The sequence below is a fragment of the Ochlerotatus camptorhynchus genome, unplaced genomic scaffold (assembly GCF_037179485.1).
Source record: "Ochlerotatus camptorhynchus isolate MF236.1 unplaced genomic scaffold, CSIRO-AGI_Acam_v1.1 ptg000144l, whole genome shotgun sequence".
NCBI classification, from domain to species: Eukaryota; Metazoa; Arthropoda; class Insecta; order Diptera; family Culicidae; genus Ochlerotatus; species Ochlerotatus camptorhynchus.
The window spans coordinates 816,926-835,319 of NW_027040634.1; the positions used below are offsets into that span (position 1 = coordinate 816,926).

The window sequence follows — 18,394 nt, forward strand, 5'->3', positions numbered from 1 at the left end:
ATCAATGTTTGAGAAGGGTATAGTTTGTTATTTTAAGCAACTTTTTTTTAAATTTTTTTTAGAAGGAACAACCAGAGACATAGGAATTGATTGCGTACGCTTCGATAACGTGCTTGTGAATATTTTGAAATTTCACCGTTGGCATGTCCTTCAATTAAAATCGAGAAGAGACCAAGTTTATCACATTAAAAACATTAAACACCAAAACATTATTATTAGCATATAAATTTAACAAAGGAATACACTTCTTTGCATTCCGGTTCTTGAAATAATCACATACGCATACCTGAAGTGGATGATTCCGCCATTTTTTAACGGTTTGCAGCAGTTCACCTCTTCCGTTTCTACTATTATTGAATTTGACAGCTTACTATCAATAAAACGCATAAATTTGTTTACTCAAGATAAAGTTAAATTTAATACTCCTTCAAATCATTGTTTTAGGTATTATATAACTTTTTTCCTAGATTTTCGATATTTTTAACATATTGTAAAAAGTTGTTTGTCGTACAACATTGTAACATGCTATCTCTTAAAATTAAAATATGCATTCAAAAATTAGACATTTTCAGGAGTTTTTTAGTTATTAAAAAACCCCTAAAAGAGCGCGTGCTGCCACATGTTTTTATAACTTTTCGGCAGCAAAATAAGTATAGATTCAGAATCCTTCCTAGAATGTTGCGCCAATTTGCGCCGGAAATAGTTATTTGAGGAACAAATACCCCTAAAAATAACGGTTATTTAAGAATAACTTTTTTGTTTCAAGAGATAATTAGTTACAGTTCAGCAAAAGCATGTGTTTAAACATGCAAAATATAGTTGTAGAAGAAACCAAAATTGTAGGATGACTAGAAAATCAGTTATACTAACAAACATGATTTAAAGGGGCCTTTCAAGAAAAATGATACATATCTCGCAATTTATAAGAGCTAGAAATTTTGGGTGTTCAGCAAAGTTGCTTAAAATAACATTTGCTACAACTTTATTCAAGATGCTAGGTCTCTATTTGAATCATATAAAAAAATATTTTTTTGATCTCACTTTTAGGTAGATTAATCACCAAACCGTCTACATCAAAAGAAGCGGATTAACATATGCAAAAACATCTTTAAGCAAACTATACCCCTAAAATCAATGTTTGAGAAGCTATTAAAAAAGCGCACGAAAACGGCAAAAAGCAACACTGTGCGATGCCAGGGAGGCAGCTCCCACACCTGGACCCTACCTATCGACCCATCAACACATAGACCGGGGACTAACGGCTTTACTTCCCTTTCGAAGGAAGACGTGATCAGAGATTTTGTTTCTCAGAAAATCCCGGCGGCGCGGACTGGGATTGAACCCAGGCCGTTTGAAGTGCGAGGCAATCACGCTTACCACCACATTACCAGCGCCGCTTAATCGAAACATTGAACGTCGCGTGAAAGTGGAACTTAATGAACGCTTTTTCGTAGGTTTTACTTTTCGGATTTGAAAGATCGTCGGTTGCAGTGGCTTGTTTACTGAGGAGAAAAACGCGGTCCCAGGCAGGCATGGAAAATCATTTGCATTTATTTCATACATTCATTTACATTCATTTGCCTCTAACTTTTTCCATCAACAGCATTCCGCAAAATGATGTATAGAGCTTTTTTAGGTTTTGTGATTAGCTACAACTTTTGCTTATAACTCAAATCTGTATATCTTATGCATCACGAACTAGAGCGAGCAGAACTTGTTACTGTTTTTCAGTGAATGTAAAATACATTCACTGAAAAACAATAGTGGCTTCTGTTCGCTCTGGTTCGTCATGCATAAGAGAAACGGATTTGACTTGTTAACAAAAGTTGTAGCTCATAACAAAACCTACAAAAGCTCTATACATCATTTTGCGGAATGCTGTTGAAGAAAAAAGTTAGAGGCATATGAATGTAAATGAATGCACGAAATGAATGCAACTGATTTTCCATGCCTGGTCCCAGGTCCTTTCATATTAAAGAGATTTGTGATAAAATCGTTTGTTTATCGTGTAAAAAGGACGTAGTTTGCCTACTGGAAAACGTGTTTGGCTACTGAACAGAAGACCGTAGGGTCAATCCCAAGCTCTTTCGCGTTATATGATCGTTAGGACATCAATTCAGCTTATCGTTTACCAAAACGAACCCTGCTCCAAACCCAACCCTCACGGGAAAAAATCCGATCTCCGAAATGAGAAAAATGACTCATGATACCATGAACAAAGCGTATTTTAATGTTATGAAAATACACCATGAATAATATTCATGATATCATGAGCAACTTTTGCGTAACGCAGCAATTATTCCCAAAATCATGAATTCAATTGAGTTGAAATCATGATCTAAATTCATGGGTTTAACTTTTTTAAATAAAGCAAGAGACTGGATTCGAACCAAGAACCTTGTACTTGTATAAGATGGTAGACAAAAGAGTATAAAAGATACCTATGTAGTGCGGTTTATGAACACGGTTTGCCAAGTACGTGTAACGCTTGTAGCGGTCTTGATTCCACTGCATTATGAAAGCATGAATTTCCATGACGAAATCATGAATCATTGTTACGATTTCATGGGATGGCAAGTTATTTACATTTCATGATTTTTTATTCATGAAAATGGAATCGGATTTGTTTCCGTGCTCTTACCAAACATCCCAGTGATTCCTCGTGGAAGTGCAGAGGAATTATCGGCTTCTATTAAAGCTAGTGTCACATCAACACATTCCTACCCATTCCTTTCTTGACCAGCGTTCGGACGCGGCCGGCGCTGGTATTGCCTTGCCTCTTGTAAAATTTAAGATCACCAATGTGTATCAGCGGAATCCTATACCCCGTCTAATTGAACGTGCATTATGCTAGGGTAAGATTAACTGAAATTAGAAATAAATTTCATGGTTTTATTTGCGTAAATATATGGCAACAGCTATGTTTTAATCTTTCATCGAAATAAATTCGGTTAAGAATGGATTTTTTTTAAAGGAGACTACTAAGGCCAAAAACTGGCACACGATCAGATAACACAGTAGTCCTAAGCATGATCGATCGGTTCTCTGTATCAATAACGCAGTAGCAACCGCAGGCGATCAATCATGTCTAGATAGAGCTGGAATTGAGGCGTAACAGCTTTTGTAAGCAATGGCTTCTCTCGATGATTTCTAAAAAGTCAAGGCTTGTCCACACAAATCAACATCATCATCGGACAGAGGAAGACTTCTCCTACCCGATGGTTATGTTGGACTGCGTGGGCGTGCCTTTAATTCCTAGAAATCATCGAAAGAATTCATTGTTAACAAAAGTTGTTACGCCCTAAATCCAGCTCTATCTAGATGTTCAGGCTCATGCTCAATTGTGGTCAGAAGTCCCTTGGAATTGCCATTTGAATTCTTCTCAAAGTTCCTCTGAATTTACTCAATATTTCATTCGGAATACTCTTGGGCTTCTGCTTAAAATCCCAATGACATTCTCTTCATAATTGCCATGTACATTTACTCATAATACCCTTGGAATTCACCAGAGAATTAATTTGAAATACTTCTCTCTAAGTTATTTGACTATCCTCAAAATTAGCTTGAAGCTCTACATTAAATAGCTTGAGAATACTTTCCAGAATTTCTTTAGAGTTCTCTGCAGAATGCCCTTGGAATTACACCCACGTGTCGTGGAAAATTTGTGAATGTCATATTTGAATCCCCCCTTAAGCAAACTTTTTTATTTTGCCTCTTTGGCTTGTCGTCCCTCACTAGGCGGTGGTAACAAGCAACTTATAAGGTAGAAAATCTTTTTAAAAAAAAAAATGATAACTGCTTAGCTATTTGACGGATTTGGCCAGCCAACAAATATAAACTTCTACCAAACTAGCAACTCCAGATCAAAGAGCCTGAGGCCACCATTTTCCAGCAGCCACCAGAGGCAAGAGCAAACAGAAAACAAATTTCACTAACAAGCAATAATCAGCCGGTGGTGACGGGAAGTAGCTTGCCTAGAAATCAGTATCCAACTTTCACAAGCCGAATACCTGCACACATACACACAAGACCGGAAAAATTGTCATCAGCGCAGCTTCCGCATCCTGTGGACCGTCTCTTCGTCGTGGCGTTATTTCGTTATAAGGATTTTCCTGTGCTAATAAATTGAATTAATTCACCGCCTATTTGTGGTATGCAACAGTGTAGTGTGCACACCCAAGTTGCTAATAAGATCGCGTGACTTTCCGCGATACATCGCGGTGCCGTTGGAAAAGGAAGTGCCTCTACTCTACTGCACTGTGTAATTTGAACGCTTTTGCTTTGGCGAAATTGAATTGGCAAGAGCCCACATACTGTAGGCATCATGCGGCAATGCGAAATCTTTCATACTATTAGTATGAAAATTTTCGCATTATTTTATGGCGCATACTGTACAACACTGTTTGTGTGTGTGTGCGTGTGAAAAGGGCTAGTGTGCTGAGAGGGAGACACTTACCGCAAACAGGAAATTGAAGAAAAACACCAGGTATCGAACGCACGCTACTCCCACAGACGGCATTTTGGCGGTTGCTCGTTACCAGCAACTGTGTGGGTGCTTGAAGAACTGCGCTCTGGAAAGAGATGGAGATAAAGGAAAAGTTTTACTCGGGTTGCGATAAGCAGATAATTTGATACGATAAATTTGTTAACCTAAAGTTTATTCAATTTGAAGTCTTCTTCCGGGCTGAAAGTTTGCAACCACCGCCATGGCTTATGTATTATGACTCGTTATGGCTTTCTTTTCCTTTTGTTTTCGAAGTGATGTGTGTGTTCTCCGGGTAAAGGGGAATAGCCAAACGGCAGCAAAATAATATCACATTTTACCTTCAACATCTTAATATGTTATTGATAAGTTGTGCGCTATAACAAGTTAATAGCGTTTTCTGCTGTCAAAGCAAAATTTGCTATTGATATGATATTTTGATCCGATAGCAGAATAGATCAATTTAAACAACATACCAATAGCTTGGTGAGATATAGTAGCAAAATGTGATTTAAATTTGTTATGAGATCCGTCTTGTTCTGTTTTGCCGGGTATTCTCCTTAAGAGGTTTCCACTTTCCGCTGAGCTTTGTTGTTTTTGGGTAAACCTCTTATCACAACGATGCAAAATTTACCCTAAATGTAATTTAGCCCCAGAAAAGGGCCCGGGAGTACAAAGCATTTAACGATAATGATTGTTGGATTCGTACGGCTACGTGCACAACGTATCAATTTTCCAGACAGGGAGAATGGTTTATAAATATCTTGCTGGCAGCATAGACGGGTCATGAACGATTTGCTGTAGGTTAACTGACTGGAGCAGTGGCTCACGCCGCCCCGTTTAATGAGGTTAGAAGGAGTGTCATGTTTCAAAAAAGGTAGCACGGCCATTTGTTTCGGACGGGAAATGCCAAGAAGCCACATTACGTACATGCTTGAAAGCTGAAACAATACCATTTACGGTCACTCACAGTCACAAATAATCTGCATTTGACAGGTGGACCATACAATGACGAACGAGTTTGCATGTACAATCGCTGATTTCAATTTAACGAATAAACAAATAAAAGAACTAAAGTTTTGTTTCCTCAACTGGGAATAAGACAATCAATAAAACGAATACCAATATGCACTTATGATCCTTGTTAAGATATTTTAAGTTTAAACAGTTTATGCAAGTGCTATATTCCCGGGAACACTCTTTTCTTCTGGCCATTTAGCCTAATAGGCACAAAATCAAACAAAGAAAATCGATAAAAGGTATGGTTCGAAAAAGTTGAATCCATGTTAACTTTTTGTTCTGTCTATCCCCATGTAGAAATGGAAAACTACATGGAAAAGATATCTGCCCTCAGAATCACACCCAAGCAAACACATACATTCTTCGAAATAGGATTCATAAGGAGTTGTAAACTCCTGAAAGCAATCGGTATCAATCAGCAAACAATAATAGGTGGGTGGATTTGAATACCGATGCAATCAATATAGAAACGTTACATGTACCTGTAGCTAATCGGAACCACAACTTGTCGATACTGAATACTGAAGTAGGCACTTGAACACAACAGATGGTAGTAACTCTAACAAACGGAGGGAGCAAACTTTGCAACGAAGCGCAACCAACACGACTGATTTGTTGGGTTCAAATTTAAGTCATGGAAAGCTACTACCTCTCCTCCATCCCAGATGGATCCGGGTAGACGGGTATGATTTCTTAGTGCATGTGTGGTTTTCCGACATTTGATATGCAACTACTGATGGAGAATTATTTAACGTAATCCCAACTGATTGGTATTGGTGGTTTGTGTTCGTTTGTTAGTTTTTCCCTCGTTGGAATTTTGATAATTGAATCCTTCAATCATGCAAATGGAAGTTGAGCATTTACCGGAGCGCTGACAAAAAAAAAATAATTCGATGTTTTCCGATGAAATAGTCAACCGTCATCAACCTTGCTACATAGATATAATTTGCGAATATTACTATGGTCTCATATTAATTATATTTTCTATTGTCAAGGCATCCACAATTTTATTAACTAATGTCAAAAATTGTATCCACGATATTTGAGTAATTACACTTTCACAGATCTTGTTGAAAACAGTGAATGTTCGATTCAAACAATTCTAATATAGACTTAAACAATGAGTTTTGTCAATTGCTGTTACCCTTATATAGTACCTACTTTACTTATCTTAGTCAGTTTAAAGACTCAAAAAGTTACTACACCCTATCGGAGGCATACTCCGTATTCTGAGAAGCGATCGAAATTCATTACCTCTCAATTATCTTAATCTATTCTATTGAGCAATTTAAAATCTCATCCCCATTAGCAAACCTGTCAATTCTTCAGCTTTCAATTTGAACTTTTATTCTTGCCAGGGGAAGTTTTTGGACAAGTTTTCCAGTGAAACATCAATCCTTTCTATCTGACAAGTATACCACTCGAAAAATTGTTCCTAAGCAACGTTTCACCACTTGTATCGCCTTCGGCACCACCGTCATCATCATCATCACCATCAACTTTATACGATATAAGATTTCGTGCTTAACAGCCGTGTAATTTCACTTCATTTTTTCTTCCTCGCTGTGTGGTTGCTGAATTTTGAAATAAGCTGCGATACTGTAAGCTCAAGAAACGAACGTTTAACAGGTGGCCAATAACGATGTTACAGGAAACGATGGCTTCACATTTGGTGGAATCGTCACGTAGACGGATAAATAAGAAACTTCATTTCGATGGAGACACTTGGTGCTTGAAAAAAAAAAATGGTTTCCCTTCTTCAATGGTCGATATTCAATTCCATTCATGAACACAGTAAAAAACATGTGTCATTCAACTTTAAGCCTCTGCAGAAGGAGGACAAATCTGTTGACAAGAAAAAGCTTTCGTTTGCTGCCTTATTTAGCAAGCACGACAATAACGAGGGTGCCATCATGGAACACTCAAAAAGCTATCAAGCGTCTGTCAAGGATGATGGCCTGTCGGGACTGCATTCCTCTCGGAACAGAATCCCACTTTATCTCGTCCAGACTCGACCCCATTCCATATTACTAGCCACTGTGCCGTCGTGCGTTGAGCTTAGCCATATGTGACAATGTACATAGTACCCCGACCAGCTGCTAAGCTTCATGCTACCGAGCGGTGTCCCTATTGGATGATATCGTAGCACAACAAATTTGTCAAGGAGAGATTTTCGGAAACCTTTTGCGGGTGCAAAAACCCGCACCTTCATCTCATGATCTCTATAAGTCGTCTGCTGCACTGCAGGCGACCATGAGTTGTCAGCAACATTCGAATCAAATAACACCTTCGGCGGCAGCAGAGAGCAGCAATATATGCCTGAGGAATTTTGTCATTTCGGCGCTCTGTTGATATTGATAGACGAAAAGTGATCCATATGATAATCTTATTTCTCGCCTCAGGGGAGAGCTGCAGATCCGTGTCGGAAAAGTAAGTGATAGGTAAGAAAACCTAAACAGGAAGGATGGGATCGATGTTTTGACGAACTGTGGATATGATGAACAGTCGATATGGTTCAATCAGACCAAAGCGATGAGATGAATATATTATAAGTCTGCTGTATTTCTTATAGATTGCATATGGCGAATGGTATTACATTTTATTCTCATTCGATGCACCAAACATTGGATAAGATGCTTGGTTTTGAGTGATCTAAAAAAATAAATCCAGAACAATTAAAAAAAAAACAAACAATCACATTCAAAACACTACAGAAAATCTCCTTAATAAAGATAATCAATCAACCAACTACAAAAAACAACTTTTTGCAGACACTCACGTGAATTTCACTGGTCCCTTGATGCTTGAAGAAACCCGAATTTAATTACAGTGCCTTCCTGTTTTTGCCATCAAGTATCTTCTTTGCTATCTATAACATCAATTCACCTTATTTCATGTATTATTTTACAATTGATCATTCTAGAGCTGCTTAGTATTTCACATAAAGCAGTCTAGGAAGCACTAGCACAAAATTGAGGAAATAAACAGCTGACAAGGTCGTGTTGCCAACAACTGGAAGGCCTTGTATTCTAAAACGTCCCCTCATTTTGTATGTTACAAAATAGCAGTGTCTTTAGTGACGAAAATAACAAAAATAGTGACCAAATACTGGCTTAAAAAAAGGAGTGACATTTATTGATTGAAAATACACTCCCGATCATAAGTTTAATGACACCCCCAAAAAAAACATGAAAAATTTGTTATGTTCATATCTCTGTCATGTTACGTCGAATTTTCGTTCTCTTTAGATCATTTGAAATGTATTGAATGGAACTTTCCTCGTAGGCAAATTGTTTAATATATTTTTCAAATTGTGTGTGCTAAAAGTTCACCCAAAGTTACAACATTTTTCAAAATTTACTCTGAAGAATCGTGACTGATTTTCTAAGAATTGGGTTGGCCAAATTTTGAAATAAAAGTAGTAGTAGAACACTTGACAAACGTCAGAGAAGTCTATTCTACGCGCCACAAACACCAATGTTGCCTGCTGAACAGTTGATTGAGCATAATCATAAGACATCAGTGACAAAGTTGTAGCTGAGAAAATATCCAACAAGCACAGCTATCATTTTTTTAAGCAGAGTAAACAGGAGAATTTTGATATAGATATAAATATCGAAATATGTTGAGGTGCAGTTTCGAACGCCTTTGTTCTCTGTTTTGTGCGTGCGTTCGCGTTCATAGTTTTCGGCTGCATTTGCCGGATTAGCGCTGGCGCTCTGCCTCCCGGACGTTTATACGTGTGTGATTGGTAGTTTTCTCGCTTTCCGGGAAGTTTAAGAATAGAGAAAGAAAACGTGATTCAACATGTTTGCAAGCATCAGAAGAGGTGTCGCAATATGTGTTATTTGATTTTCTCCCGGGCCAGAAATTAGTGGCATCGCGAGTGATAATTTTTAATTTCAGTTTATTTACGCGCTGCAAGGTGCCTGAAAGAGTTCGGCAAAATCGGTGTTGACTCGGGTGTTAATGTTGGCTCGACTGCAACTTTTTTTTGTGTTTTCGAAAGAAATTGATCGAAGTGTACCAAAAGTGCTTCTGAACGTGTTTCGCAGTTGGGAGTGGTGAAATTCGTAAATTCGCGGTTTATGTTCAGTGAAAATTCCGTATCACAAAATTGCTCACCGAGTTCCCTTTTTTTTGCCGTTCGACGATGACGGGCATGCGAGAGAAAAATAAGCATCGGGAATGTGCTTCCGGATGTATTGATTTGGTGAGTACGTTCCAGTTGAAGATTGTTCTTATACATATCTCGATTGCATTTTCGAGGGGACGTCCGAAGAGCTTTGAGATTTAGGCGTTGTTGCTTTTGCGGGCAGACGAGTTGGTCGCTGGTAAGGGCCAGTAAGTGCTGCCAGCAGATGAATCAAGAGGTATTCGAAACGAAATTGGTAAGAAATGTCCATTCAAATCAATTTAATACAGTTGATTAAATTTCAAAACTATATACGTGCCAGATTTGGAAATAATATTTTTTGAATCTGGAAGTGAGTTTATGATACCATTATCCATTTGATAAAGGTAGAGTGAACATGCGGGGCTTATTGTAAGTAAAAGTGACCTCGGAGTGGTCGTGAATTACCAGGCATTCTGAAATGGGTCACTGGAGCTGCAATAGAGCTAACACGAGCTGCAATAGAGCTAACACCTTCTAACTCCCGGACTAAGCCTGCTTTAATTTAAGGGTAATAAAAAGCAGTTTTCTTCCATAATAACACTGCCGGACAGTGGGGGTTAGATTGTACACACACACACACACACACACACACACACACACACACACACACACACACACACACACACACACACACACACACACACACACACACACACACACACACACACACACACACACACACACACACACACACACACACACACACACACACACACACACACACACACACACACACACACACACACACACACACACACACACACACACACACACACACACACACACACACACACACACACACACACACACACACACACACACACACACACACACACACACACACACACACACACACACACACACAAAAGTAGTAGTAGAACACTTATGCTATACCATTCATACCATTCAAATAACCTTTGGAGATCGAAAATTGAACGTAACATGAGAGTTCATTGAACAAAACATAATTGCATGGGTTTTTGGGGGTGTCCTTAAACTAATGATCGGTAGTGTATATTGTTACAATTTTTCGTTGATTGCGACCCACTTCGAGAAATTGTATAAACCCACACCAGGGCTCTATACCTAAGGAACATTGCAAGTTCTATTGAAATTTTGAAGCATTCTACAAATCTAAATCGAATGTTTACTTGGGATCTGACCACTCAATGAGCGCAGTGCGCTGATTTTTTGAAATCCACAAAGTTAAATACAGTCAAACTCAAAATTTGCTACCGTATTCCATTTGTTCCCTGCGTGAATTTTACCACCACTCTTTGGGTGGATTGGTTTCTCAAAGATAAGTTGGAAAAGAGTGCGAAGCAAATGGGAGAACCACACACTCTTTGCCAAGTACTGTGCGATGTATGTAAAAAGTTGCTCTACAAACACTCTGAGGTGATTTTAAGCTCTGAAAACCATCATGAAATCATGATCCAAATGGTTTAAGGATCCTATTAATTTGTTCTCGAAAAATTAGTATTGATTGAATAAGCAAGAATACGGGCTAATTCTCACTTCCATTTCCTCATTCTGCACTCATTTTTCTACCTCGGTTTTTATTTAAAACAAACAATTTATAAGTTGATTTGAGGTTCAGATCGCGAATTGGAGAACGAAATTGAGGTACACTAAGACAGAAACTAAGACTTGTCTGTAAATCTTGAAATTTGTAATGATATAGGATAAAGAAACTTCTATAATTCTGCAAACAAGACAACTAAAACCCCAAAAACCAATTTTAAGGAAACAAAACAAATAAAATAAGTGTATTTGAAATAATGATTGGAAAGTCCTTGAAAATATTAGTTGAAAACTTTTTCAAAGATTCAAAGGATATGTTTAATAGCAATCATAAAGGTTTTTTAAGGTATTTAATAAGAGAAAAAACATTATCGGAGGATTATAAGAAAACCATTGCTCTGACTTCTTAAGAGTTCTGATAAAATTCTTCCAATAATTCTACAACAAAGAAATAATTTTCCAGCTTAATGGGAAGTTCTTAAAAAGATTTGATTAGTTTTGCAAAAATAAAAGAAAATCATTAAATAATTCCTGCGAAATAATTGAAGCATTTCTGGGCAAATTAAATTATATAAGAACTTTGATTAGGAAACCATTGAAAGGATTATAAGAAAATCTCTGTAAGGAATCTGAAAAAAAATAAAGAATTCCGAGCAGATCCGGAGAAGAATACTAATTAAAATTAAAGATTACTGGAATTTCTAAAAACGAATTTAGAAACTATCGTGCTTAGTAATAATAATGAAAATATGGATAAGTCTTGAAAAGATTTTGAGATATTTCAAGAAAGGATTTAACGAAAATTCATGAGACTGCTTTAAAGAAATGCGTAACAAAATTGACAAAACTCTGGGATTTTTTTCGAAACACTTTTGGTTGAAATAGAAAACCATTAAAAATACTATTTTTATTAAGAGATTCTAGATTCACTTAATTTTACATGCCATGTTTGTTTCCGTTCCATGATTTACGTCAAAGCTGAATTACGTCTCGTGTAAAATTAATAATTTCTAATTGTGTACGTAATATTTTCTTTTAATAACGTTTTATTCCAAACCAAACAAGTTCTGAGATTCACCCGATTTAAAGCGTACTAATTCTAAAATGGCAGGGCTTAACATGAGCATCGTTTACTTATCAGGCCTTGTACAACGCAAACCTTACTCGAGTCAATATGGGAAAAAAAAATACAATTTATCAATACTATGATCACATCACTTATCTAGGAAACTCATGTGATTTTTTTGGGGATGCAGAGTCAAACACGATCCCCAAAAGTCACTCCAATATTTCTCTCCGACTCCAACCTGATTCAAGAATGTGCCCGTGATTATTAATTTATGGGGCCACTGAAACTGGTTCATTGTCAATTTTTTCTTTAATATGATCAACCACTGGTATGTTCAAGCTAAGCTCATGGAAAACCTTAAAAAAAAGAATTAAAATAAAGAATTCTGAGAAAATCCAAACTTGACAAACTAAAACACAGGGGAAATTCTTAAAAGAGTTGTGGAAGATAAAAAAACGTTTCAAAGAAAATCATAGTAAAGAATCTGGGAATATGCTCGAAGCGATTCTAGAAAATTTGTGGAGAAAGTGGAAAAAACATAAAAAAATGATACAGAATTGATTGCCAACAAATTTGGAAACTCTTGAAAATATTCTGACTAATAATTGATATCATTTTAATTGAATGTTCAATAGAAGCATGAAATTTTTTTTCAAAGCTATGAGAAAATTTTGTGAATTCTGAGAAAATCCTAGAAAGGATTTCAGGAAAACCTATGAAAGTATTCACATGTTTGGTTTGGTGAAAAATCTAACAAAACAATTAAAATGATATTGAAGAAAAGAAAAAAAAATTAAATTCTAAGAAAATCATTTCAAGGAACCTTAAAAATAGAATAACTCTAAATAAACCTTTGGAGAAACTAGATAATTTTGATGACAAAATTACGGCAAAATAGTGAAAAGATTCTGAAACACGTCAGAAAGCCTCTCGGGATATGTTTGATAGAACTCAGGGAAATTTTTAAGACCATTATGGAATGTTGAAATCATTATGAGGATCATGAAACAAATATGAAATTGTTCTGAATGGAATTCTACAGAAAATTGACAACATTAAAGGATAAACTTGAAAATATTTCCAAGCAAATCTATAAATCTAGAAAAAATTCCTTGAATTGATTCGGCAAAAGTCTGCGGGAGGATTATTTGAAAATTCTAAAAATATTGAAAGGATACTACTGAACAGAAAATTATGGTTAACCTATTAAAATGATTTTGAGAAAAATCCTAGAATGTATTCCATGATATTGCCATGAACATCGTTCAGAAAATTTTGGAATGATTATAGTGAGTAGGTATTCTTGGAAGATTATTGAAGGATTTTGGCAGGGAAAATTCTTTAAAAGATTAAGGAACAACACTTGAAAGGATTTTAAAAACACGAATTTGGAAATGATTGCGGAAGTGAAGAAAATAAGTGCATTCGGGGAAAATTTTAGGTCCCATAAAAATATCCATGATTCGTTTTATGATTCTTCAAACATTTTTAAAAGCATTTTTCAAAATATTTAGGAAAAACACGACAGTCGATCCCAGTCAGAATTGCAGTGGGAGTTTTATCGAACCCAAAAAAGACTGAAGGGAAGTGACTTAATTTTAGATATAAATGCTTACGTTAGACTAACATACGATAGTCACAATTCATAATTAAATGATAAATCATGAAATATTCTATTTTGTTTTATCTCACTATTAGATCTTAGAGAGGCGACAGGCCCGGCGAAGCGGTTATCATCCATGCGTCTCACACTAATGCTCACGATATAAAATCTTATCCTCGGACGAGTTATGAATGACCTAAAATATGTTAAAGCGACTATAATAATAAACGATCAGATCTTACAAGACAAGTTACTTCACTTTCTCAAAATGACCGCGTAATAAAAGACCTGTTTCCTTATCTGAATAAGTAATCAGAAAATCAATAATCGCCAACAGCAACATGACAGGAATCTAGCTACAATTGCTGGTTTTCCTTTCCGCGTATTTCCATAGGCGATGAATTAAATTGGGCAAAGAGCTACTTCACTGCCCATAGAAAGCTATTCATCGCTGTCGTAGAAAATGAAACCATAAGGCTCATTAGTAAAGTATCTGCTGTTTCTAACTTATCGAATTCACGATTTCCGATAATTTACATCTGACGGTAGTTACATCACCATACAATAAATTTCCATTTCAGGCTCCCAAATGCAAAAGGAAATTACGACAATTCAAGTTTCATTTCCGTTGAGCTCTAGAGATTGTGGGGGCTTCAGATTAATCATCCACATTGAAAACACAGTGCCAAAAATAAAACATGATCATCTGATTTGAGAGAGAGAAAAACAAAAAACACAACACAAAACATTACGTAGTTCGAAAAATAAATCGAAATTTAGAATGAGAAGGCTTCGCCAGAGAAGAAAAATGGCGGGCAAAGTGTTCCTAGAAGCAATGAAAACGAGAGAAGAAAAGCCAATGAATGCGAACGAATAGCATTGCTTGCCGTCCCACCGATCTCTGGTTTAGAGGTAGAAATAGGTACCTACCTACATACAAAGTGCAAACGATGGTAGCTTTTGATGTGAACAGAACAGATGAATGAAAAAAACAGTGTTCCCGTAAGCGACAGGATATTGAAAAAAGGTAGCCTAGTAAATGCTCACTAAAAGACAGGAAAACTATCATAGTTTAATGCGAAATTAGCAATAAATCTGCTTGCTCAGGAGCAATAAACTCTTGCAAATTAGCAATCGACTAGTGGAAAGTAGTAGTGGAAAATATTTTTTTCGTCGGAAAAACCGTAAAAAAAGCAACAATAAATTGCTACTCTTTAATTTTATGTTGTTACTTTTCAATTTATTTTTACTTTTATTTGGCGAAAAAAGTTTTCTACACCCAACCGGGTAAGATTCGCTTACAATTATGTGGGATTCATCATCAGAGGATGTTAGTGGAGACCGCATGAACCGAGGATGCGATATACCTAGCTGCGGTCCAATGCAAGAAAATTGGAGACCGAAAAATGTGGACTGTATTAGTGAGTGAAATGAATTATGTCGAAAAAAAATAGGAAAAAGGATGCCGACTGGACTCGAACCACAAACGTTGCGATTATCAGACCTGTGCTTTCCCACTGCTCTCTCCATGCTTCTGAATATGGGTAGCCTAAACCCAAGCAACATTGCAGGTTTTATCGCGGTTGTATGGCATTCTACAAGTCTAAATCATGGTCTACAGAACCCTCATAAAACCAAAATTGTTACTTGGGAAAGCAAACATGAAATCTGTATCTATCTTGCATGAGGATCTAGAGCGAACAGAACTGTATGTAAATTACCTTAAATTCACAAAAAACAATAATAAGTTCTGTTCGATCTAGTTCGTCATGCACAAGAGAAACAGATTTGAGTTTTGGACAGAAGTTGTAGCTAATAACAAGACCTACAAAAGCTATATACGTCATTTTACGGAATTCTACTGCTGAACAAAGTTGGAGGCAAATGAATGTTAAATGAATGCACGAAATGAATTCAAATGATTTTCCATGCCTGATTGTGATCATTTTAAGTGGAAGGTGTGAATTCTTTACGATCCGTCTATATTTTTACCCTTGAAAAACTGTTTACGCTCAATATTTACAAGAATGTTGGATCCTTTCATCATTTCTTCCCATCGCCTCCTTTGCGTTGCGGCGGAATCATTACGGATTTTGTTGGGACGAAGCAATTTATGACGGCAATCACATATGTAGGAAAAGTCATTCAAAGAGGAATCAAAATACGAAACGCATCCCATATTTCAAATCAACAAACAACATAACCAAAAAAGAATAGGCTACCCTATCTAACGCACTCAACCTCCTCGCAACATCCGAGAACAGGCAACGGAAAAGCTTTATAGCCCATCAAGGAAACTTCAATCGTTTTACAACTCGATCCAATACATTATTTATTTAATGCTCTTCCGCAGTTTATGTTTCTTTTTTACGTGATTCAAAATTCCATAGAGTTTGTGCCACCGGGACCGGAAATAGCCTCCCGTCGGTCAGTGACATGGGGATGATGGTGGAAAACAATAGGCTCTACCGAACTGGATCGTTTTTTCCTCGGTTTGCTCTGTGGTTGAACGAACGTCGCAGCACACCATGGTTTTACGGAAGAGTGTGTGCGTGCGGAATGGCGTGGTGAGCATTTGAGTTAAATTTTCCTTCGTACCAGAACTGCAGGTTTAGGAAAAGTTCGGTTGGGTGATTGATGAATAAATGAAATTTCTGCCAGCGTATTGTTTCCTTAAATTCTGCACCGACACTGAGCTGGTGAAATAGTACACGGCCGTGGTCATTCATGGACTGAGAAAATTTTCCAAAAAATAAATTCAAAGAATTTTTCGAATATAAAAAAAATGCCGTAGATAATTTTAAAAATCAATGAATATACTCGGGGCTCCGTTAGTTCAGTCGGTAAAGGAAGACCATGCTGGAAGTGGCTGGGTTTGATTCCCGGTCCGGTCTAGGAATTTTTCGGGTTGGAAAATTTCTCGACTTCCCTGGGCATATTGAGTATGATTGTACTTGCCACACAATTACACTAATGAAAAAATGATACAGGCATCGAAAGCTCTCAATTAACAATCGTCGAAGTGCATCTAGAACACAAAATTGAGAGCACGCAATAAGCTATTATGTTAAGCAATATGCTTGAAATGCGATGAAGAAGAACAAGAAGATATAATAAATATATTTGTGGACTGAATAAAAAATGTCTCGATTTTCCTCATGATCACGCAGATATTTGAGGAAGATCGAGGGAAAATATACACAGTCAGAAAACAAAACGCAAATTTGAGCCGGATTGAACGGCAGTGTAGGTAAACTGAAACAATGAATTTTGATCAGTTCAATCTACGGAAAAACCGGAACTCAATAACAGAAAAATGACAAATCAAGTGATCTAGCACCGCCGGGTAATCAAAACGGTATACAACTGTTGGAATGATATGTCTTTACTCCCAGGGGTGGGATTAGTATCGGAATAGGTAATGTCATTCATTATTGGCATTTTTCGTTCGAGAACGCGCAACGGACGTCTCCTTTGCAGAGTACCACCTACTGTTCCCACTCTATTCGCGCATCTAGCTGACTGGCAGACGGGTGGGAGGCTTATTGAAAAAAGGACGTGTTCCCGCTTCCCGTGGTGTTCTTCCATGTGCCGGGCCGCAACTAGAAGACTGGATTTCCGTGAATATAAAGCGAATAGGGGGAACTGGTGTAAAACGCACCTGCGGTGTGATATGACCAAGATAAAATTATCATTAACTTTTCCAACACAATCGAATTGGTCTCCATCCCGAAACTTCTAGGTGGGCTACTGATCCATCAGCTGGTGAAATTTTCATATCAATTCATCTGCATCAAGTAATTGGAAAAAAGGGAAATAGTCATATGACCCCGCTGACGTGTATTACACCCAGATCCCCTAGATAGGCAAACAACGGCTCCCGTTCCGTTTGCATCTTTTCTTCCAGTTGAGCATGGGGTGAGTGGGTTGCCATCAAGTGACACTTGGAAATGTATCGATCGGTTGCCAAGCTGTGTCTATATCGTTGTTAGAAAGATTTGCGGTCTGCTGGCAAACAAATGTCGGATTTGCTTCGATTGTGGTGAACGGAAAGATTACCAAATACTCCGAAATTTGACATGTTTTTCGGTCTCAGAAATTTGAAATTTGTCTAAGTTACATGCAAACTTTTCGAAGGGCACTAGGCCGAACGCTAAGTGGGTTAATGAACCGAATATTATAAAATGCTTTAAGAAAACGAAATAGATCTACGAAATGTACGTCATTTGAGATCTCAGACTAAGATTTTCATTTAACATTACGATAGAAAATTTTCAAGTTTTTGAGACTAGGCCAGTTAAAGAATTTTTTGTGATATCAAACTTACAAAAAATTTAAATTTTAAATAAATGTTTAAGACCCCAGATTAAAAATAATAGTGACTCTTGGATTTTGTAACGTCGTGCGTTTATTTCGTTTAATGGTTAGTAATTGAATCACGTAATTAATTAAGAATTTCAATGCAAAAAAAGGAGTGATTCGTTTCCAAATTCAAAATAAAAAAAAAGTATCTTGGCT

At 37.0% G+C, this 18,394-nt stretch overlaps 2 protein-coding genes across 2 annotated transcripts in view; one reads left to right on the top strand and one right to left on the bottom strand.

The window, feature by feature from the left end:
- Nucleotides 1-18,394, top strand: part of IKKbeta (I-kappaB kinase beta) — a 526,241-nt gene that overhangs the window by 353,918 nt on the left and 153,929 nt on the right. The gene's annotated exons all lie outside the window — the stretch shown is intronic.
- Nucleotides 1-18,394, bottom strand: part of LOC135700907 (CD63 antigen-like) — a 152,082-nt gene that overhangs the window by 45,441 nt on the left and 88,247 nt on the right. The window contains exon 2 of the mRNA XM_065221575.1: nt 4,457-4,571. Coding sequence (XP_065077647.1) covers nt 4,457-4,519 — 63 coding nt within the window. The 5' untranslated portion in view covers nt 4,520-4,571. The remainder of the gene's footprint in view (nt 1-4,456; nt 4,572-18,394) is intronic.